This window comes from Fusarium tjaetaba (genome assembly GCF_013396195.1).
Source record: "Fusarium tjaetaba strain NRRL 66243 chromosome Unknown NRRL66243_c0000177, whole genome shotgun sequence".
Taxonomy (NCBI): Eukaryota; Fungi; Ascomycota; class Sordariomycetes; order Hypocreales; family Nectriaceae; genus Fusarium; species Fusarium tjaetaba.
This window is the reverse complement of record NW_023501373.1, coordinates 115,076-135,796: the sequence shown is the minus strand read 5'-3', so window position 1 is coordinate 135,796 and position 20,721 is coordinate 115,076. Positions and strand designations below refer to the sequence as shown.

The window sequence follows — 20,721 nt, the reverse complement described above, 5'->3', positions numbered from 1 at the left end:
ACCTTCAGCGCGCCATGTAACTCATTCCAAATATCCTCCAATGTCTTCTTGTCGACTCTGGGAATGCCTAGTATCCTTTCAACAGCGACGGTTAGCGACGCGATAAATGATGGACAATGCGAAATCAGATTGACTTACGGTTTGATGATGATGTCTCCGCAGTATCTCCATGCTGTAGTGGAGAAATAGCAAACCTCCATCGAGGCAGCCTCTTCAAACGAAGCCAAAGCGTCTACGTCAGAAATTTCTGGCACTAGCGGATTTCCGCGGTCAGAATACGCGGCAGCGATATAACGGGCAATCGCGCGGCTTTCTATATAACCTTGTCAGGTGATATAAACTTTGAAGGGCAGATGAGGTTCGTACCACAGATTCGAAGACTTCTCTCGCCTCGGTCATTTAGGAGGTCTAAGATTGGCACTTTTCCAAAAGGGTGCAATTTTCGGTGTTCAGGAGTCTTAAAGGAGATTAGCACAACGCAAAAGCGTCAGGACAGTGGAATTAGTAGGTCAACGCACCCTGGTCACAAATTTGAGAATGTCAATATGTCTGTATTCCCAGGTAAGGCCTTTTTCCAGCAATGCGTGGACGGTGGAGATTGTATATGGGGAGACGTAATCGCCGTACAGCACGAACTTGGTTGACCTGCGTCCATTGAGTTAGGGGTTTCACTAGGAAGAAAAAGATTCGATGAGAACCTACATTCTGATGAGGATTCTTCAGGAATTTCTTATCAAGCACGGAAGAGAAATCGCATGAAACCTCATAATCACAAACGCTACTAACTTGACATTCTTCTACATTTCATAATCTCATCATGATCGCGATCCGAAAAACAAAGCTCCGAGGTTGAAGTCTGGGGTAGGCAATTGTGGGGTGCAGGACTCGGTAGTTCCGAGCAAGACCAGTCCGTATGTGGCTAGCCTCCGAGCTCCTTGAACTTCCGCTTACGCGTTTTGTTTTGGGCCAGGTCCATCTTCTGTCTCTGCTCGGTTCTGAATCTTATTCTGCTTAAGACTTTGGTATCGGAAATCTGACCACAATTTCCGGTGAGTCAATACCGAGTTTGTAAACAGACTGAAGCTGTTATGTTAGAGTTCCATTGCCCGGATAAGCCGTTCTTCAGCTCGTGCAGGATGGAAGTTCCGAGCTTTTCTCAACTGCCGACTACAATGGAGACCATGGAATGCATGACCTGGGAGTTTAGTAAACGTTTTGCTCGCATAGAGTTCGGAGAAGATAGGTATCTATTCGTATAATACAGCTTCCAAAACCATCTAGTTAATTGAAGCAAAAAACAACATCTTAAAGCGCTTTAGAACCGATACTGATTATTATTATCTTTGCTAACAATGAGCCCTGATATCCCTGACTCGCAAGACTTGGCCAACAGGCTGACTCAGGCCAAAGCATGGAGTCAGTTCTATCAGAATTACAATCCAGACTATAAAATCTCGGATAAGACTTTTGGTGATCCATGTCAGTCCAGGCCGTTCTATTAGCTTTATACTGTTCATGCTAACATATTTCTGGCAGCTAATCGTAAGATCAGGGTTATCAGCATAGGTGCTGGTCTCTTCAGCATCAATCTCGCGTACTGGATCTCAGTCAAATGCGAAAACTTCGAACTCACCGTATTCGAAAAGAGCAGTGAACTCGGAGGTGTCTGGAACCATAACAGATATCCTGGAGTTGCCTGCGACGTCCCATCTCACGTGTATCAATACAGTTTTGCACCAAACCCAGATTGGCCCAGGTTTCTGAGCCCGTAAGTCGGAAAGCCCCTGCACGCTGCAGAATACTGACTGAGTAAAGAGGTCGAGACATCCAGAAGTACCTTCAGAAATGCGCCACCACGTTTGACCTTGACAAGTATATCAAGTTTCATACCAGAGTTCTGAAGGCTGAGTGGCATGAGGAGGGATTCTGGCGTGTGTTTGTGCGGGAAGAGCTACCAAATGGCGACTTTCGAGAGTATTACCAAGATGCAGAGATTCTGGTGAATAACTCTGGAAGTCAACATGTCTATCAGTGGCCCAATGTGGAGGGTCTCGATAAGTTCAAGGGAACAGTGAGTCTGCAGAATCCATGTACTGATTGTTTGTGCTTACGGATCTTTTAGTTGCTTCACACTGCTGGCTGGGATGAGCGATTTGACGAAGATGCGTGGAAGAACAAGACCGTTGCTGTGATTGGCAGCGGTGCGTCGGCAGTACAGGTAGTACCCAGAATGCAGGCAAGTCTCTACTCTCGTTTACCGCCGAGGCATTATTGACATCCGGTAGCCTCATGTTTCCAAGATGACTGTGTTCTCACGCACTCCAATCTGGTTCGCACCTGGACTCGCAGGTGACGAGTTTAGCCCAGAATGTACGTCCAAGCTGTCTTCCATGATCGAGTCCTGAATACTGACTGTACTCAAAGACTCGCCAGAAGATCGAGAGAGCTTCAAGAAAGATCCTTCCAAGCTTCAGGCGCATGGGAAGAGCATCGAGAGGCGTCTGAATGGACTCTTTCCAAATTTCTACAGCGGGACTGATCACCAGAGGAATGCTATCAAATTCTTTTACGACCAAATGAAGATTAAGATCAAGGATCCGAGGCTTCTTCAAGGTGAGTTCAGGATAATATTGGATTAGGCTACTTGCTGATGCGTTTACAGGCTTTACTCCTGAATTTGTTCCCGGATGCCGTCGCATTACTCCAGGTGACCCTTTCATCTACGCAGTCCAAGAGCCAAACGTCGAGGTTGTTTTCAAGGGCGTTGCGAGACTCACGGAGGACGGTGTTGTAGATACAGATGGTGTTGAGCGAAAGGTTGACGCTGTAGTTTGTGCAACTGGTAGGTCTATTCCGAGGAGATCCGACTATAGACATTCTGACCGAGGCTAGGTTTCAATGTCGACCTCATCCCACGATTTAAAGTCATCGGACCAAATGGCATCTGTATATCCCAGTTCCTAGAACAAAACCCAGACAGTTACATGTCAGTCGCTCTGGCGCAGTTCCCGAATTACTTCCACGGCAGCACCGGCGCCTACTGGCCCTCTGCAAACGGATCTCTCATCGGACCCATGGACGCAGTGGCCAACTACGTAGTTCAGGTCATACAGAAGCTACAGATGGAGCACAACATCATCAGCGTGGTTCCAAAGCAAGAAGCGATGGATGACTTTGTCGAACATGCTCAGACATGGTTGAAAGGCTGTGCTTGGTCGGGGGACTGTCCAGCTTGGTACAAAACACAGTCCGGACCGTTAAAAGGACGAGTGAACTTGATCTGGCCCGGCATTACACTGCAGTTTGTGAGAGCCTTGAGTAAGGTCCGCTGGGAAGACTATGATATCAAGTATGCTGCTAGTGGGGAGAAGAGCGCAAACCGATTCTTGTATCTTGGCGATGGGCTTGTCAAGGAGACGTTTGATCCTGAGATGGATGACTCGCCGCATATTCACCTTGGGGCTATCGACCCGAGGTGGGCAAAGGCTGCTGGACTGTCATTTGTAGAGGGAATGAAGCCTTTGCCTTCTTAGCAACTTGATAGTTAGCAGTATGAGTGATAACGCTTGAATAGAATCACTATACATATCCGATTCAAGTAGCATCATCGACTTTTAGCTAAGCTTGAGGCATACTGAGCGTATCACTCGTACTCAGTATTCTACCTTTGAAGTTACGTACTAAACCTATTGAGTGACACACTTTAGAAACGATCTTGAAGTTTAATCGCAAAGGCTAGACACTGACCCGTAAGAAGCTTAGGTTCGGGGACGGGTTGCAGATCCATGCCGAGGAGGTTGGGAGGCATTGCTGACTTTTTACATAATCGCTATTGCCAGGAAAACAAGTGCTAGAGAATGTCACTGTCAAGACCCTAGCGACTGAAACAGTATTCGACGCCTTCCTCTTCCTAAATCGGATCGCGATTGTAAGTTGATCGGGGCGTCGTAGAAAAGACCAAGGGAACTATCACTGAAAGTGGTGGATGAAACTTGCACACGGGGACAATCCCGCGTTAGACTGTCACTTGGACTTAGACCGCTTGACGTTTTGCCCTCTATATTGCACGATGGCTGCCGTTTTACTGCAAACTTTAGAGATCGGTAGATTTGTGTCTCACCAACGTTCGGTGATAAGGATAGTTCGTCCATGACGATGCAGGCAGTTTTCGGATTACATAAACATTTTCTGGTGGTTGCGCTAATGCACGTCAGTTGCCACTATATCCACCTCCCGGAAGTAAGCACCTTAACCCCATTCACTATGAAACTTCCTGGAGGGCAGTTTGATGGCGACTATTTCCTGTAGCCGATAAAAAAACTATATAAAATCTGAACACTTGGCCTCAAGTCCATTTCTTTACTTTGCTATCTGTGCAAGAACTCACCCCAGATTTCCATCTGCCTGCATGTCTGTTCGTACTTTTTACCCTCAACCTCAGTCTCGTGCCTTTCGTCTCTCAGCAATGAAGTTCTACGACGCACAAGCTCCAAACCCCTTTGCCGTCCGCCTCTTCGTTCTCGAGCGCGGCGGCCTAGAGTTCGATGTCCAGACTATCGACATCATGAACCTAGAGAACAGACGGCTCGCATACCGCAGTGTGAACCCGCGAGGCGAAGTGCCAGCCCTGGATATCGACGGCTTCATCTTGACCGAGATCATCGCAATATGCGAATATCTCGATGAAGTCGCCAAGGGAGGTAAATCCCTGTTCGGCGACACGGCGCTCGAGCGTGCTGAGACCCGCATGTGGCTTCGGAGGATGGATCTCGAACTGGCTCAGCCTATTATTTCCTGGTATCGGAACGACCCTGATACCATTGACTTCTACAAGGGCAACAGGATCCCGATACCTGAGGCTCGCGTAGTCCAAAAGGTCACTATCAACCAGTTCCTGAATCTCCTCGACGATCAACTTGAGGGCAAGGAATACCTATGTGGTTCACGCTTCTCAGCTGCCGACATCCACTTTTATGGGCTACTCAAGATGATGGTTATGCAAGTCGCTCAGTGGGTTCTTAGTCCTGGGCGTAAGAACGTTGCTGCGTACTTTGACAGGATGGATGCTCGAAAAGCCAGTCAGCAGGCTCTTCAGCCTTTTGGATCAAAGGTCTCAGTATAAGTTGGGATATATATCTCGCTTCCGTCTCTTGGCCAACCATGACATTTAGTTTACATTGTCTTCAATACTTAGTTAGCCCTTGGTCCCTCTATACAACACTTTTACAAAGGCTAAATTAATTCGGGTTTTGGGAGTAGGCCCTGGTCCCCCGCAAGCGTTAGTGCTTACTGGGCGGTGCTGTGTAACCGCATCGTGCGTTTTTATACCAATCACAGCTTGCCATATCATAGTACAGGTTGAAAATACATTCTCAGATCAACAATTCTGTCTTACCCCCGCCATCATCATCTGGGAAATTCTTGTTTCTTCACGACTCCCATCAATCACATCTACTTCTTGTCTCAGATTTCTGAATCGGATCAGTACCGTCTCCAATAAAAGTTTCCAAGATTTCATCCCAGCTCCAATACTCGGCGAATCTCGAGCTATGGCAAACGCTCTCACTCTGTCGTCGGGAGCTGTGGCGGGCGGCTCCTTCGAGCAGCAAGGCTCTATTGACTGGGTTCAAATAGCGAAGATGTCGGTTACTTTGCCGATCTCTATTCTCGCACGCGTCACAGCTGCAGACGTTTCCCCTCTCACCATCGTCGTGGGGCAGGAAATGTCATCTCTCTTTCGACTGTCTGCCACTGGACATGAACGTCTTATTAAAGCCCTTGGGGAGCTGAAGAGTTTCTCCGCCATTGGAGATGTCATCTGGTTCGGCTTCGGGATAAAGCATATAGTGCGAGTCCTGGCGGAGACCGGCAAAGGGCTGACATGCTTAACGCTATGTGCATGTCTTTCTGAAATCCATACCCCAAAGGCCTGCGCCGAAATCTTGATCAGACTGGCTGATATCTGCGACGCCCCTGATGATCTACGACCCTCTGCGAGTCAATGGATCAATTTGGTAGAAGTCTGTTCTGGAACTCTCAGGTCTACAACCTTTTCCTGCGTCGCGGAGCAGTTCATGTCATTCCATCGTCCTCACGTGAGGGATGATTATACCGATGAGGCTGGAGACGTTGCCAAAGCACTGCTCGCTGTCGCCCGTGTTTCTTCGGGTGTCCTTAGCTCGGTGACATTGACAGGTGGTCGCTCCTGCGGATGGATAGCTGCCATTGGATTCTATTTTCTTGGTCTTGAGGTCGAAATTCGAAATGCCGACAACGAGTCTGTTTACAAGTCCACGGCTGATGACGATGCGATACGTCTCTTGGTTATCTACGGGACAGGGCGGCCTTCCAGCAAAGTTCAGATCAGCAGCACCGCCTACTTCATCAGTTCTGTTGACAGAGTCATGTCAAGCTATGAGCAGCGGTTTGATTCTATTATCTTTGGGGCCGTTCCATGGGATAGCTGCCTTTTCAGGACTTTTGGGGGCCGTTTCAATAAGCTTATGGATGCCAGGCAAGATTTTGGACGTCTGATATGCGCTGCTGCACGCGTCTTTGAAGCCTTGACCAACTCGGACACAGGAAGCATATTCGATTCCGATGACTGCATCAGTTGGTTTGGCTTCCAACAAGGCCAGTACGGGCATGGCTTTTCTGACTCCGCAAGCTCATTGTTCCCTGAACTCTTACCGCTGGGTCCATACATTGATGTTGAAACTGACATGTCTATTGACGATGCCGTTCTGGCATACAATCAAGCCGCGAAGCAGTTAGCAAGCACTTGCAACTGTCATGATTGTTCCAAGGACCACTCGAGATCCAGGAGGCGTTATTGCCTTCCTTTCCTGGCCGAGGCTATTATCTTCCTTGTCTGGAATGTTTCTGCTCTCCAGCTCGATGCCGATCTCAAGCCCTATCGCTCTGGCCTAAGATTTATCTACCAACTGCACTCTGGCAGGGCCATGACGGACGCTAGTTTCGGACAAAGGTATGGAGCTGGTGGTCATCATGTAGCTTACTGGGGGGATATTGTTCACCTCGTGCGGCTCCTCGACCTCGCTTCAGTATATCATACTGCTCAATTTCTGTTTACAAACCACTTATACCCACTCCAAACACACAAATCATTTACTGCCGCTTGTGTTGGAGGGATATGTTTCTATTTTGACATATTGCGAAATGTATCAGATCGGCCGGAAGAGGCGATGAAACTACATGTTGTACCTGGTGTCATTCAGACAAATACTGGGCGACAGTACCCGTGTATCGCAGATAAGACTGGCACAAGATCTCGCGGTCTCTTAGGATTCGACTGGAGAGACAACAGTTCTTACCCCAGAAAGGGTACCACCCAATACCGGACCGATTACCAAGCTAGTGTGATACAGACCTTGGGCGGTAATACCTCAATCCCTATACTTGGTATAGACACCGGAAGCTCTGATCTTAAAGTTGAACTATTGATCGAAGAGTCTAGCGGTGGCTTGCTTATTGACTTTCATCTATGCGGCTCTGCGGGAACTTGCCGTGTTGGGGCATATAGCATGCTCAAAGAGATCATCCAGAACTCAGGACTAGTCCACTGCACTCATCGCGATTGCGCCAGGATGGATCAGATCAGCTGCGACATATCTGTTATAGACGGAGAAGGCACTGTAACTCAGAATCTCGAGTCGAGAATCTACCTACGAAGGCTCGCTGGTAATCCTTTGGCGAGATGCGTTGGTCTTTTGGTTGACAGAGAATGGAATGAGGCGCCCATATTGCGCCAGAGAGAGTGTATACCATGCTGTATCAAGACTGCTGCTAGTCTACGATATGATGGCCAGAGGTCTGCATCCTATGTTATTCTTTGATGTGGCTCTTGGTTTAAATAGGTTTGGCGTGGGGGTTCGCCGGGTTGCGAGGAGGCATTAGTCATCCGCATCCATATCTATGAATTTACTCCAGGAATACTGCGTCACCAGTGGAGCAGTCGCGTGGTTGACGGTCCGATTTACGGTGTTCAAGCGTAATTATTCCGATTGACGCCGGATATTTCGGACTTGTGATGTAAATAGTCTTTCCGCAAGCCGAGTCACTAAATCCATGGACAGCATATACTCTCTTCCTCCCAAGTATTTCTTTAATTCACCGGCAATCAGCATTACCGCAAGCGACAAGTTCTTAAGAATTTACAATTGATCATACATTTAACAATGCCTTCGAAGCAGCCAGATATCACCCTCTACTTCCTCAGTGCAAGCCGAGCGATCCGAATCGCCTGGCTCTTGGAGGAGCTGAATATTCCGTACAAATTAGTCACCTCGCCAAGAGCAGCCAACGGACTAGCGCCGCCAGAGTTCAAAGCCAAGATCCCAACTCGCCTTGGAACTACTCCTGTTATTCAGGATGGTGATCTGGTAATCCAGGAAAGTGGTGCTATCTTGGAGTGAGTAACTTTGAAGCCTGTTAATTGATTGTATGTTAATTGCTATAGGTATCTCATTGAGTCGTATGACTCTGCGTCACGGCTGTTGCCTCAGGAAGCACATGCTAGAGCAAAGGTTCGGGAATGGATTCAAGCTTCTGAGGGTACTTTCATGATGAATGCTGTTCCGGTCAGTTTTTCTTGCCAATACAATGCAATAGCGTTACACTATTTTTGAGATCCGTTAACGCCAGTAGATTATCATTACCCGCATGGGAATGCCAAAAGAGGCTGCACAATATGCTTCAGGGCTGGAGGCTGCGATTGCGCCTAGGGTGCACGAGGCAATGCAGTGGTTGGAAGCGGAACTTGAATCAGGACCTAGTAAGGGTCAATTCATCGTTGGGGCGGATCTTACCGCTGCAGATATCATGATGGGCTTTAGCATCGAGTGCATTTTCGCCATGAAGCTGGGAACGGAAAGTCGAGAATGGCCGCTGATCAGTAAATGGCTGGCGAATATGAAGGAGAGGAAGGCTTATAAGACAGCGGTGGAGAAGACAGGCTACTCAATGTAGCTCCTTGGTGATAAAACTCATTGTGTGATATTCTCTTAGATGCTTTGTTTAGCGTTTCAGCGCAATCTGAGTTTAATTTTAGGGCTATTACATTTTCTGTATACTGAGGGCCTCTTGCACTATAGAATCTACAATATTAACACATTATTTTAGTCAATCCCTCCAAGTTTCTCATGTTAGCTTACCGGTCTGGGCGCAAGCTTCATCTCTCTATATATATGACAGTAGGACAAAATGAGCCGGCACCTGGAGAACCGCAGCAAGTGGAGGAAGCAAGATTACTCGCTTACTACAGGTACATAATAGTGACGATAACGCGATTTGAGCGCCACATTGACAGATTACGTGTAAACATATCTTAACGTATGATCATTTCAGTACAGGGAGTTGTGTAGATCTGAAGATCTTTTGTCCCTCGTCTTTAATATCCCAGTCTTAGTATTGAGACCGCCAGGAAAGCACAAAAGCCCACGAAAACCAAGGCTCAATACAGAATCGCGACACGATACTATCTGCGCTATAATCTACACGAGAGCAAATACACTTTAAGCTTCCTCTTTAGTCCTCCCCTATCAATTAAGTCTAAACCTATCAACCACTCACGTCCCTCCCTTACCGCTCAGATCCCTTGACTCTTATGTTTCCAACCCCGCTCCAGCGCCAAGAATTCACAAAGTCCCCCTCTAGCACTAGCGACCTGCCACAAAGAGCAATGCCGATGCGCAAGCGGCCCGTCCAAATGCAACCTCGCATCAACGGCATAACGTTTGCTTCTGGAAGGTCAAGTCGCAGTTATGCTTAATCTGAGGGATCGACTGTGATAGGCGGTATGGTGTAATATATCTCCTGCCGTGAAAGGTCACGGAGCAGAAATAGTGTGATGATATGGGGGTACTCGCCTTCCTAACGTAGCGTTCGGAGGGAGATCGTTGTTTTCTATATAAGTGCGTATTTCCATGATCGACGTGGAGGTTTAACCAGTCACTCCAGCTTCGTTCCTGATTGTTGATCACTGCCATCATGCGTGCTACTCTTGCTCTTGCGACCCTCGTCGGGTTGGCAAACGCCGCTGCTATTGATCCCCGCAAGGGAGCTGAGCCTCTTTACAAGATCGAGCTTGGCCCTGGCGATGTCCGCATGGTCACCGAGAAGCAAAAGTGGGCACTGCGAGCTGTAAGTACCATGCCCTCGCACAATCCCTCACCGAGTCTGACCATCACAGGAACACAAAACCTTCATCGACATCACCGACCTTGATGAGCCCGGCTTCAGCCTCCAGTTCCTCGCCAGCTTCCCCAGCGCCGTCGCACAGACATCTGCCGTCAATGCTCTCATTCCTAAGCTGAGCCAGACAAACATGCGCAGCACCCTGACAGAGTTCATCAAATTCCAGAACAGATACTACAAGTCTACCTACGGTCAGCAATCTGCTGAGTGGCTGTTTGGACAGATTCAGTCTATCATCACTGCCAGTGGCGCTAACAACGTCAAGGTTGAGAAGTTTACTCACTCTTTCAGACAGCCTAGCATTATTGCTACCATTACTGGAAAGAGCGCTGCTACTATCGTTGTTGGCGCTCATCAAGATTCTGTCAATTCTCGAAGCCCCGAAACTGGACGATCTCCCGGTGCTGGTGAGTAACCCTCCACTTTTTAATGAACATTGGCTAATGAGTACAGACGATGATGGATCTGGAACTGTCACCATCCTTGAGGCTTTCCGTGTCCTTCTGACCGACTCCCGCGTTTCCACCGGTCAGGCCCCCAACACCATTGAGTTCCACTGGTACGCCGGTGAAGAGGGCGGTCTTCTCGGAAGTGGTGCTATCTTCCAGAAGTACAAGCAGGACGGTCGCCAGGTCAAGGCCATGCTGAACCAGGATATGACTGGCTACGTCAAGCCTGGTACTACCGAGGTCGTTGGCATTCTCACCGACAATGTCGATGCTGGACTTACTACCTTCCTCAAGAAGGTTGTCGCTGCGGTAAGTTTTGGTCTCCAACTTTCAAAGGTTATTAAGCTAACGGAGTATAGTACTCCAAGCTTCCCACTGTTGACTCCAAGTGCGGATACGGGTGCTCTGACCATGCCTCCGCTACCCGCCAGGGTTTCCCCTCTGCGATGGCATTCGAGTCTACTTTCGACAACAGCAGCCCTTATATCCACGGCACTACTGATACTATTGACACCGTCAACTTTGCCCATGTTCTTGAGTTTTCCAAGATCTGCCTTGGCTTTGCTTACGAGCTGGGCTTTGCTACTACCCTCTAAGCGACAAATCAATAACATCACGATGCCAGGAATGGGAAGGTCAGGTTGGACACCGGTAGTTCAGTTTCGCGTAAATAGATTATGAATTGATACTGCACATATCATCAAACAAGATGTAGTCCACCTCCACAATCTAGACTTGTGAAGCTTGATAATTTTGAATGATGGTTCTGAATTTGTGTATGACACGGACAAGCATCGGACATCCGAGATCTGGAGCTGGCTTACACCAAGCCCGAATAGGAAACACTCGTCTAGTATGATTGGGTAAAGCTTGTGTGGATGCGGTGTAAGCACGCCTTTCCACCGCCAAAGTTGATCTCGGCAATCCACTGAATCCCGAATCTGGTGATTCCGTCATTCGGAAAAGCTTTGATTGTGCGCACCATACTCTGTAGTTATAAAAGATTCTCATCCACGACAAACATTTTCCTTGATATCCAATATCATTAGCTTCAGGAGAGAAAACACTTATCATCTTCAGAATGTCACCAATTCACAGCACGTCATTCACCATCCCAAAGGAATCAACTATTCTTGTCACTGGTGTAAATGGTTTCATTGGTTTCCATGTCGCCAATGAATTTCTACAGCGCGGATACCAAGTCCGAGGAACAGCTCGCAATACGTCCAAGGCGGCATGGATCAAAGACCTGTTCCATCAGCAATACGGCAAAGACAACTTCTCACTCTGGCCTGTTGCCGATTTGACTTCTCCTCATGCTTTTGACAAAGTGATAAAAGGTAAGCGAAATTGATGGAAAACCGCCTCGTTAACACGCACTGACATTTCTCAAAGGCGTTGCAGCGGTAGTCCACGTCGCTTCACCACTAGGCCTCGACTCCGGCACCGGTACAATGATACCCGATGCCATCGCTAGCGCCCTCAACGCCCTGAAAGCAGCCAACAGTGAACCAAGCGTAAAGCGCTTCGTATACACCAGCTCTTCAACCGCAGCAGTCTTTCCCGAGACAGGAATCCCGGTCATAGTGGATTCCGATACCTGGAACGACAAGGCACTTTCACTCCTGCAGAACTCAGCCTCGGCACCTGAATGGTATGTTGCGTATGCCGCTAGCAAGGTTGAGGCGGAGCGAGCCGTATGGGACTTTTATCACAATGATATGACGCGTCGTTCGGATCTGGTGGTCAATACAGGTAGGCAGTCGATATGAATCATTCAACGGTATCGCTGACAAATGAAGTGCTTCCTAGCACAAACTTTGGCAAAAGCCTGGACTGGAAGCATCAGGGATATCCGTCGACATCAGGATTCATCAGGACTTTATGGAGCGGCACTGCACTGGAATCACTGACCAATGCGTCACCTCGTAAGTTGCCCCAAGTTTCATTCTCACAAGTCAGAGCTGACATTCCGTTGTAGAATATTTTATCGATGTACAAGACGATGCAAAGCTTCACGTTGCGGCCACTCTATTGCCCGACGTACAAGGGGAAAGGATCTTCCCTTGGGCAGAAACATGGAATCTAGACCAAATCCTAGCCATTCTACGGGCGCAGAACCCCGACAGGACTTTTGTCAAAGACTTCCAAGCCATGCGCTATGTAGCAGATATCGAAAAGCCGAGGTTACGCTGTATTCAACTCCTGCAGGCACTAGGTGAACCTGGTTTCACTTCTCTAGAGGAAAGCATTCGGCTGAACAGTGAGGACTTGGCTCGAGCAGCATGAAGCTTTAAGGCAGGAGTTCATCACATCGTTGACGCGTCAAAAAGGGACATTGATAGAGTTAGCAATTAATAAATGACCGTTAAAGTTGTCGGACTACGGAACTTCCGGGATTCTGTAAATGAGGCTGATACGCGTATCGCGCGTGCCCAAGTTTGAGAAAATGCAGCCAGGCTACATTATAAATCACAGCTTGCACTGCCGATTGGTGCGCAATACGAAACATACAGCGGATAATCTCCGTTTCATCCGTCGCCCTCGGCTTTGTACCTAGATGTAAATCTTGGTTGGGATCGGCACTGGGGGAGACAAGCCCACGTCGTGACCCAAACTCAAATCCACAGCTTCACTTTCTCTCTCTCACTACGCAATAAGTAGTATTGAGTTCAGTCATCGAGATGCGAAAATTGATGACGACGCATAATTAATTACAAAACTCTACCGGAGTATTAATAGACTTCCATTAGTGCCCGTTAAAGTCAACCGTGTAATTAACTTTCTGCGGCTTCGGCACTGAAACCCAACGTCCTTCCCTTCTAAGCCAATAATTATTAATTCATGACATGCTCTCATTGACTCAGATTCTTCGGCACTTGACGCAGGAATATTTCCCATTGGCTACTCCGTTTGGAATCAGGAATACCCCTGGTTTCTAACAAACTTAAATATAAAACACCACCAATAAATAACCCTCCGCTCTCTTAGCGTCCAACGCTCAAACACGCCCGCAGAGTGAAATTGCGACCGACGGGCATCAGAACCTAATCGTTTTAAGCCTAGATAAAACAAACCCTCCGTCGAGCCGAAAGTTTGTTTCTCCCACGGTATCAGTAGAATAGAATAAAGATCCAGTTTTTCCCCCGGGTTTGTAATCTCTTGGCTCTCCATCAGCCTCTATTTTGTTCTTTGTTGGTTTACGTGCGTCATGGAGTCAAGGGTGAGTTCGATCGGTGCGGCCAAGCGCGAGTCTGTTCCCACTGCTGGCAGTGTTTTCTTCGTCTCTTCCAACGGACGCGTGCTCAAACTGCCGATCCCGAGTAAATCGTACCGGGATCCGCTTACGTGGTCGTGGACAAAGAGGTTGATGGGGTTTTTGGCGCTGCAGTGCTTTTCGATGGCTGCGTCGTTTGAGCTGAACCTTCCGGGGCTGTTGATGCAGGCGATTGGGGAGGAGTTCAAGAATAAGGTAAAAATATACTTCGTGGGTCTGGTGAATGAGATGATGCTAATTGAGTTTAGCCAATGGGTCCCTTTGGTGTACAGTCTTTATCGTCGGCGATGACGCTCTTTACTGGCGTTGGTTACTTGATTGGCATTCCGCTATCGACGGCAGTTGGACGACGGCCTATTGTTGTTGGTGCCGCTGTAGTGACAACTCTGTCGACGCTCTGGGCTGGCTATGCTGGATCATTCCTCCAATTAATCGCTGCCCTCAGCTTACAAGCCCTCGCAGCCGGATCAGCAACCGGGATGGTAAGTCGGCATCCACCCAGCCAAGCCTTACTAACAATCCCAGTTCATCCTCATCCTCATCGACGCAACATTCATCCACGAACGGCCGAGCGCACTCTCACTATTCTGGTGCACAGGCTCAGCCCTCATCAAACTCGCTCTCTTAATACTCCCGTTCACAACCGACACTACAATGACCTGGCGCTGTGTATACAAAGTCTGGGTTGCACCTTGCATCCTTGCATTCATTTTAGTTATCTTCTGCGTCCCCGAGACATACTTCCTCCGACCGCCCGTCGCACTCGATGGGCGAGTACTAGTTCAGAGTAGCTCTGAGAAGGTTGAGGTCTATGGGGGTTGGGATGAGATTGAGCTCATCAGGAATGATAAACCTTTACCTGATTTACCGTCTTCTTGGTCAATCTGGTCTCACTTTAAGGTGACGCGAGCACCTGGGACGAAGTGGGAGTCTGTGCTTGCGACCTATGGACAGATGTTCCTTTGTATCCTTAACCCTCTCACCTTTTGGGTCTCTCTACTTACCGGCATCATCCTTAGTGGTGTCATCTTCCTCAACCTCACTCAACCATCCGCCCTTATCTATATGTTCGGGGACAATGAAACAGGATGCATTAATATCTTGCTTGGTGTCGCTGGCGTAGTTGGCTCTCTTCTCGCCTTTCCCCTCACAGGACCATTCGCTTCCTGGTTTACACGATGCTACACCTTTCGCAAAGGTGGTATCCGCCACGCCGAAGTCTACCTAGCTCTCTTTGCCGTCCCTGTCATTACAGGCCTAACAAGCGTCCTTCTCAACGGTCTCGCCCTTATAAACAAGTGGCCTTCCGTATGGATCTACATCACATCAGCAATTAGCATCATGAGCTATCTCACCGGCAACGTCGCCTTCACCCTCTGGATCACCGAGGCCTTTCCACGATGGGCGGCAGCGGCACTCGCAGTTCAACTATTTACAGGAAACATGTTCGGTTTCGGGATCGGTACTGCTATATCACCTTGGACTGAGGAGGGACATATTCTACAGCCAACTATCCTCATCTTTGTCTTGATGCTTGTCATGGGAGCGATGGCGGTCCCGGCGGCGTTTTGGGGAAAGACTGTGAGGCAGTATATCCAAGGACGATGGAGTGACTCTGAGAGAACTGCGCTTCGCCCTCAGTAGGTGAAATATGTATTAAAAGGGCCTTGGGTCCGTGTACAAGCCAATCAATGGCACAAGAAAAGTGTTTCTTAGCGTTCATAGCAATTGATTTATAAACCAGGCCACATTTAGATATAAGTCAAGGAAGAAATTTACTAGTATCTTATCTTGTCTGGTATGTCGCGATCTCTTACCTTCTGAGCTCTGAGGTTATAAATTGTCCATCCTTATCGCAAAGGGTATCACGAGTATTATCCACCCCAAGATAAGATAAGACACGGCTCTGCGATATAAATAGATCTCCAGTTCTTCGTGACCTCTTCGCGATTAATTGGTGCGCTTAGAAGTTATGACAGTCCCGTGCGTTGATGTCGCGAGCTACCCTAAAGATTGATTAAATGAATTCATTAATTAATGAGATCTATTACAAAAGCTCTTAAATGTGGATGTGATTTAATGTAGTTATTTTTGCTTTTAAGAAATAATTAACCTCATTTATCAAGTGTAAGGGACAATTGGCATCAACATAGTTTGGATTTGGAGATAACATTCAACTGATCATTTGACAGTAAGTTTCGAGAGTGGCGGGTTATCCCAGTAGCACATCAAAGCCCTCGCTTTCATGGGTCGGCACGGTTGATTCGAAAATAGGGGACTTCTGTCTCTCATATAAACGAGAACGGGATGTGGGCGAACTCTTGAGAACGAACATCTTGGCAATAATCTCCCACCGGAGACCAAGGGTCTAGCTTACATTGTCCCGCTGTTGTCGGCCCGGAAAATGAACGAACGCCGACGCGCCGAGCAACAAATGACCTGAGCGTTATGGGGCATAAACACCAAAACATCGATATCCGATCGCTTAAAGCGTTTGTGGAGTTCTGTGTTTATTAAGTCCGGTTTATCCTCACAAACAATAACCAACTGAGCTATAATCATGCAAGGATACCGCTCACTACGCAAAAGGTAAGTAGATCGCACGCGACGGAATAACGCGACCCTTTTAAGGCCCCTCCCCTACCCTATAAAACCACTCCACTAATGCCCCCCTGTAACAATTCAGGTACCCGGCCGCCGGCTCGCTACAGTTCGGCCAGTAGCAAAGCGACCTCCGCTTATCGAGCAAACACTTTACCCAGTGGAGTTCAAAATGTCACCTCCCGCCGTCGTGTTTCAGCTTTCCACGTGGGAGAAAGATCCACACAATACGAGGAATCACCGTCTAAATGGGATGGTGACGGCGGAGAAAACGGTGGCTGCGCTAGAACAACAGCGGGGATCTTGACCTGACCTGACTTTGCGTCCCCGTTGCAGGGGTTGAAATGAAACGGAATAAGAGAGGGCTATATGGGATGATAGGAGGAAACAGACGATGAATAGAGGTCGTATAAAGGTAGAAAGGTTCCGCTGTTGTTTGTTTTGGTCATCGGTCTTTATCGCTCAGTCTTTCGTTTATCAGCACTCATTTGCAGTATTCGCTCTTTACTCACTCTTCAGTGAACGTCATTCGTTATCTCACTACACTCTTTCGAGCAACATTCACAATGCGAGCTTCTCAGACCCTCATTGCCCTCAGTGGCGTTATCGGCCTCGCGCAAGCCGGCCCCTGCAAGCCTCACCCTCCCGCCTCTGTCATCTCGACCACTATTGTCGTCAAGAGTGCCAGCAGGTAAGACATCAATCCGACCTGTTTAACAATTCATACTAACATCTCCAAGCACTGCATCTATCCCTAAGCCCACCACCACTGCTGCCGAGACCACCACCGTTGAGACTCCCATCGAGACTCTCAGCACAGACGAGCCCACCACCACCGAGATCAAGGTCCCCACTACGACCGCTGCTGTCGAGACCAGTGCTACATCCGCCACCACTGACGTCCCCGTCCCTACCCCCTGCGCCATCGAGCCCGGATGCCAAGCCGCCGGCTTCAACGTCGACTACTACAAGAACGTCTTCGAGCGCGGCTACGGAAACGACGAGATGTCCGTTCCTCCCTCCTACTACATCACCGATAACCTCACTCCCCTCGACTCCTCCGTCACAAGCGAGACATACTTCGCCCAAGACTACATGGAGGATCTTGCCGGCTACCCCCAGATCTTCCCTGATTCCAAGTACGCTGGAAAGGCCTGGTACATCGGTTATCACCGCACTCTCGCCGGTGGCATCAAGGTTGATGCCAACAACTTCACTCTCGTGTACACCGGTTATTACCAAGCCCCCGAGACCGGAACCTACGAGCTCTGCGTTACTGCTGATAACGCCAACACTCTTTACTTCGGCCAGGGTAACGCCTTCGAGTGCGGAACTGGCGAGACTGACCCCAACGCCCCCGCTCTTGTCCTCACTGCTACTGGATATCACTTCAACAACCCTACTCAGTGCGGTCATGTTGATCTCATCGCTGGACGCCACTACCCTGTTCGCAACGTCATGGGCAACAAGAATGCTGTTTCTGCGTTTGAGTTCTCTGTCAAGACTCCCAGTGGTTCTAAGACTCATGACTTTGAGGGCCAGGCTTTCCCTGTTGCTTGCGGCAAGAAGAACTAAGCGGGGGTTATTATTTCATGATATCATGCTGCGGGACTCTATGACATAAGCTTCGATGTCTACATGAGTTCACTTCACAAGACTTTATATTTTATTCTGTAATAGTTAATGTTTTCAAATATAATCAACAAGATTTATAACATATCACAAACCGTCTTTTTCCGTTACTCAAGACTCATATGTATAGCACAGTCGTTCTCCTTGAGTGTCCATAGCCTCCTCAACAGTGATGTATCGCCTATCAGGAAGCAAGTTCCTAAAGTCCATCACGTAAGCAAGAGTGATGTTCTTGTACTCCTTATCCCCAAAGAAGTTATACGGGTATGCATACTGGATATCAGGGCCGCTGATATCGCTCTTCCGAGCGGGCCAGTCTAGTCGCTGCCATTTATCCCAGAGTCGATCAACGTTGGTGTGATGAAGCCAGAAGATAGGATCGCCAGGCGAAGAGTACATGTCACCCATCTCACCGAGACTACCGCCGATAGCGAGATGGCCGCCACCATGATATCCTTGAGATTCGGCACTGACGCCACCTTGGACGCGCTGGTCGAACTCGAAGAAGTCTTTGGCTTCGAGGGTCCAGTCGACCATGGTTTGGTTGAGCTTTGAGATGCCATATTCTGCAGAGATGTCGCGGGCTAGGCATCGCGGGTTGTAGGCAGTTGAGGTGTCTTGTACAGTTAGTAGCTCGCTTCAAGGGATCCCATAACGACTTACCTGGACCTGCATGGACTTCAAATTCCCCCTTGGCGAAAGGGCCGTTAGTAACGCACCCTGTTTCATATTAGTGTTTCCCAATCCTGGAACAGCATCATGACATACCGCCTCCTGTCCTCCCAGAAACCTGTCTAGTCACGTTTGTCCAGCTACTGATGTCGATAAAAACGCCATTCCCTCCGAACCCTGTCTCTGCGTCGAAAATGGGAGACTTTCCGAAATCTTCAATCGAACTCGAGTCAAGTGTCCAGTCTAGAACCTAGTGGTCAGTAATCGGAGACTTTTCTGAGAGAGGGCATGCATACCCCAGTATGGCTGAGCTCCACTGTAGCAACATAGATTCCGAAGGTCTTTCTCATATTGAGCAATGAACACTCGATGCCACCTGTTTCTAAAATCAGCGCTTGACGTCCTGGTGGCAGGGAGATAGTATTACGCTTGGAAGAAGCCCTGTAGAGCTCGGTTAGCAGCCACCTCACCGAAAAGGTGCGAAGCGGGCGACGGCTTACAACGTAGTGTATAAAGTCAGTATTCACGATATGACTGACTTGAAAGTCGTCGTAGCGCGACTTAGCACCGGCGTAGATGTTTCCAGTCTGTGACGGCTTGGTCGCGAGGCACTTGACGGCGTCGATATACTCAAGCTTCTCTTTGGTGCTCAATGTTCTCCTACAACCAATACTGTCAGTGATCCGGAGGGAAACTTGTCACAGGCGTTGATGGTTTTCAGAGACGGTATAAATTACCATTCTTTACGAACGAGGGGAGTCTTGCAGCCACATTCGTGAGCTGGTGCACACGAACCTGGTACAGCAGCAAGAAGAGCTGTGGCTAGCAGAGATGGAAGACGCATGGTGAGGAGACAAAAATCTCAACTAGTTAACAGAGGGTTCGATAATGTCGCAGTGGTGAAGATGCTGGGTGGAAAACGGGTTCTTAAGGCCTCGATCGATGGAACAAACCTTATGTTTACACCTGACGGAAGATACCAAACGGTTAGAATAAACAAGATCAGCCCCCTCCTATAGGTGAATTAAATTGATCCGTTAGACGTATCTTTGAAACTCCACTCATTAATCCGGGCCTAAATTACGCTGTCTTAACCGACGGGTACAACTCTGTTAAGCATATGGCATATCAGACTCGGTGAGGAATGATGGCTGACACAAAGTAACCAATAGCAGCCCAGGTGTTGGGGCATAAGATCATGCTGCGAAGTCTGGACCGGAGTCCTCGCTTATTTGTGAGCGAAGCTAGTGGTAATTGGCATAGGACGTATAATTTAAACTCTGAGTCGTGTGAAAGGAAACGTCGTAAGAGTACTCACGTTGACACTCAAACTCAGCCGTTGGGCCCCTTATTTTCTAGCATTCCAGGCAATGCTACTTGAGTGAGACGAAACATATGATCATAAATGACATAAATAAAATAATCATACGGTATCGGAGTTATTAAATCATATTTGTATAAACTAATTACGACAATTCTCGCTGCGGATTGGAAAATGTTTATGTGATAGACACGAGATTGAGCGCTGGGTCAATTCGTGGCCTAACAGGAAGACTAGTTCATGCCATCAGCGCTTCAGCACCAGGACTTTCTTAGTATAACTGACTGAGAATAAAATTGACGACCAGGGTACCTAGAGTATAGAAGCCCTAGTGACAGGGTAAATGAGGGCTCTGCTCGACTGTCAGACCACTCCTCATTCTCTTCATATGAAGCTGCTTGTACTTGGTGTTACCCCGGAATAGGAGTGAGCACGTGACGTGAACAGGGATCATATCACCAAGGACTTGGTGAGGCTGAATTGCAGCTGATGCACGTTGGTTCGCACAGCCTGATTTGAGATTTCCCCTCAGCATCATCCTGCATCGGTGAGAA

The 20,721-nt window shown here is 48.3% G+C and overlaps 9 protein-coding genes across 9 annotated transcripts; 8 read left to right on the top strand and 1 right to left on the bottom strand.

The window, feature by feature from the left end:
- Positions 1–1,352: 1,352 nt before the first annotated feature.
- FTJAE_8289 (sterigmatocystin biosynthesis monooxygenase stcW) lies at positions 1,353–3,533 on the top strand (the record flags this gene model as incomplete). The annotated part of the gene is made up of 8 exons (XM_037355089.1): positions 1,353–1,479; positions 1,537–1,768; positions 1,816–2,071; positions 2,123–2,201; positions 2,350–2,370; positions 2,425–2,613; positions 2,663–2,842; positions 2,893–3,533. The coding sequence occupies 8 exons, from the start codon at positions 1,353–1,355 to the stop codon at positions 3,531–3,533; spliced, it is 1,725 nt and encodes a 574-aa protein (XP_037204682.1).
- Positions 3,534–4,465: 932 nt separating this feature from the next.
- On the top strand, positions 4,466–5,122 carry FTJAE_8288 (ligF; the record flags this gene model as incomplete). Its single annotated transcript, XM_037355088.1, has 1 exon — positions 4,466–5,122. One exon carries the CDS (start codon positions 4,466–4,468, stop codon positions 5,120–5,122), a length of 657 nt encoding a protein of 218 aa, XP_037204681.1.
- Positions 5,123–5,549: 427 nt separating this feature from the next.
- Positions 5,550–7,856, top strand: FTJAE_8287 (uncharacterized protein; the record flags this gene model as incomplete). Its single annotated transcript, XM_037355087.1, has 1 exon — positions 5,550–7,856. The coding sequence occupies one exon, from the start codon at positions 5,550–5,552 to the stop codon at positions 7,854–7,856; it is 2,307 nt and encodes a 768-aa protein (XP_037204680.1).
- Positions 7,857–8,198: 342 nt separating this feature from the next.
- FTJAE_8286 (GTT1-glutathione S-transferase) lies at positions 8,199–8,988 on the top strand (the record flags this gene model as incomplete). Its single annotated transcript, XM_037355086.1, has 3 exons — positions 8,199–8,431; positions 8,480–8,600; positions 8,668–8,988. 3 exons carry the CDS (start codon positions 8,199–8,201, stop codon positions 8,986–8,988), a joined length of 675 nt encoding a protein of 224 aa, XP_037204679.1.
- A 1,020-nt stretch (positions 8,989–10,008) lies between these two features.
- FTJAE_8285 (bacterial leucyl aminopeptidase) lies at positions 10,009–11,260 on the top strand (the record flags this gene model as incomplete). The annotated part of the gene is made up of 4 exons (XM_037355085.1): positions 10,009–10,161; positions 10,211–10,622; positions 10,669–10,973; positions 11,024–11,260. The coding sequence occupies 4 exons, from the start codon at positions 10,009–10,011 to the stop codon at positions 11,258–11,260; spliced, it is 1,107 nt and encodes a 368-aa protein (XP_037204678.1).
- A 485-nt stretch (positions 11,261–11,745) lies between these two features.
- FTJAE_8284 (aldehyde reductase II) lies at positions 11,746–12,953 on the top strand (the record flags this gene model as incomplete). Its single annotated transcript, XM_037355084.1, has 4 exons — positions 11,746–12,004; positions 12,060–12,419; positions 12,467–12,592; positions 12,646–12,953. 4 exons carry the CDS (start codon positions 11,746–11,748, stop codon positions 12,951–12,953), a joined length of 1,053 nt encoding a protein of 350 aa, XP_037204677.1.
- A 922-nt stretch (positions 12,954–13,875) lies between these two features.
- On the top strand, positions 13,876–15,585 carry FTJAE_8283 (mfs general substrate transporter; the record flags this gene model as incomplete). The annotated part of the gene is made up of 3 exons (XM_037355083.1): positions 13,876–14,136; positions 14,190–14,423; positions 14,467–15,585. The coding sequence occupies 3 exons, from the start codon at positions 13,876–13,878 to the stop codon at positions 15,583–15,585; spliced, it is 1,614 nt and encodes a 537-aa protein (XP_037204676.1).
- Positions 15,586–17,108: 1,523 nt separating this feature from the next.
- On the top strand, positions 17,109–18,117 carry FTJAE_8282 (floculation FLO1; the record flags this gene model as incomplete). The annotated part of the gene is made up of 2 exons (XM_037355082.1): positions 17,109–17,233; positions 17,283–18,117. The coding sequence occupies 2 exons, from the start codon at positions 17,109–17,111 to the stop codon at positions 18,115–18,117; spliced, it is 960 nt and encodes a 319-aa protein (XP_037204675.1).
- A 168-nt stretch (positions 18,118–18,285) lies between these two features.
- FTJAE_8281 (monophenol monooxygenase) lies at positions 18,286–19,690 on the bottom strand (the record flags this gene model as incomplete). Its single annotated transcript, XM_037355081.1, has 5 exons — positions 18,286–18,791; positions 18,838–18,894; positions 18,943–19,096; positions 19,143–19,506; positions 19,584–19,690. 5 exons carry the CDS (start codon positions 19,688–19,690, stop codon positions 18,286–18,288), a joined length of 1,188 nt encoding a protein of 395 aa, XP_037204674.1.
- Positions 19,691–20,721: the final 1,031 nt, after the last annotated feature.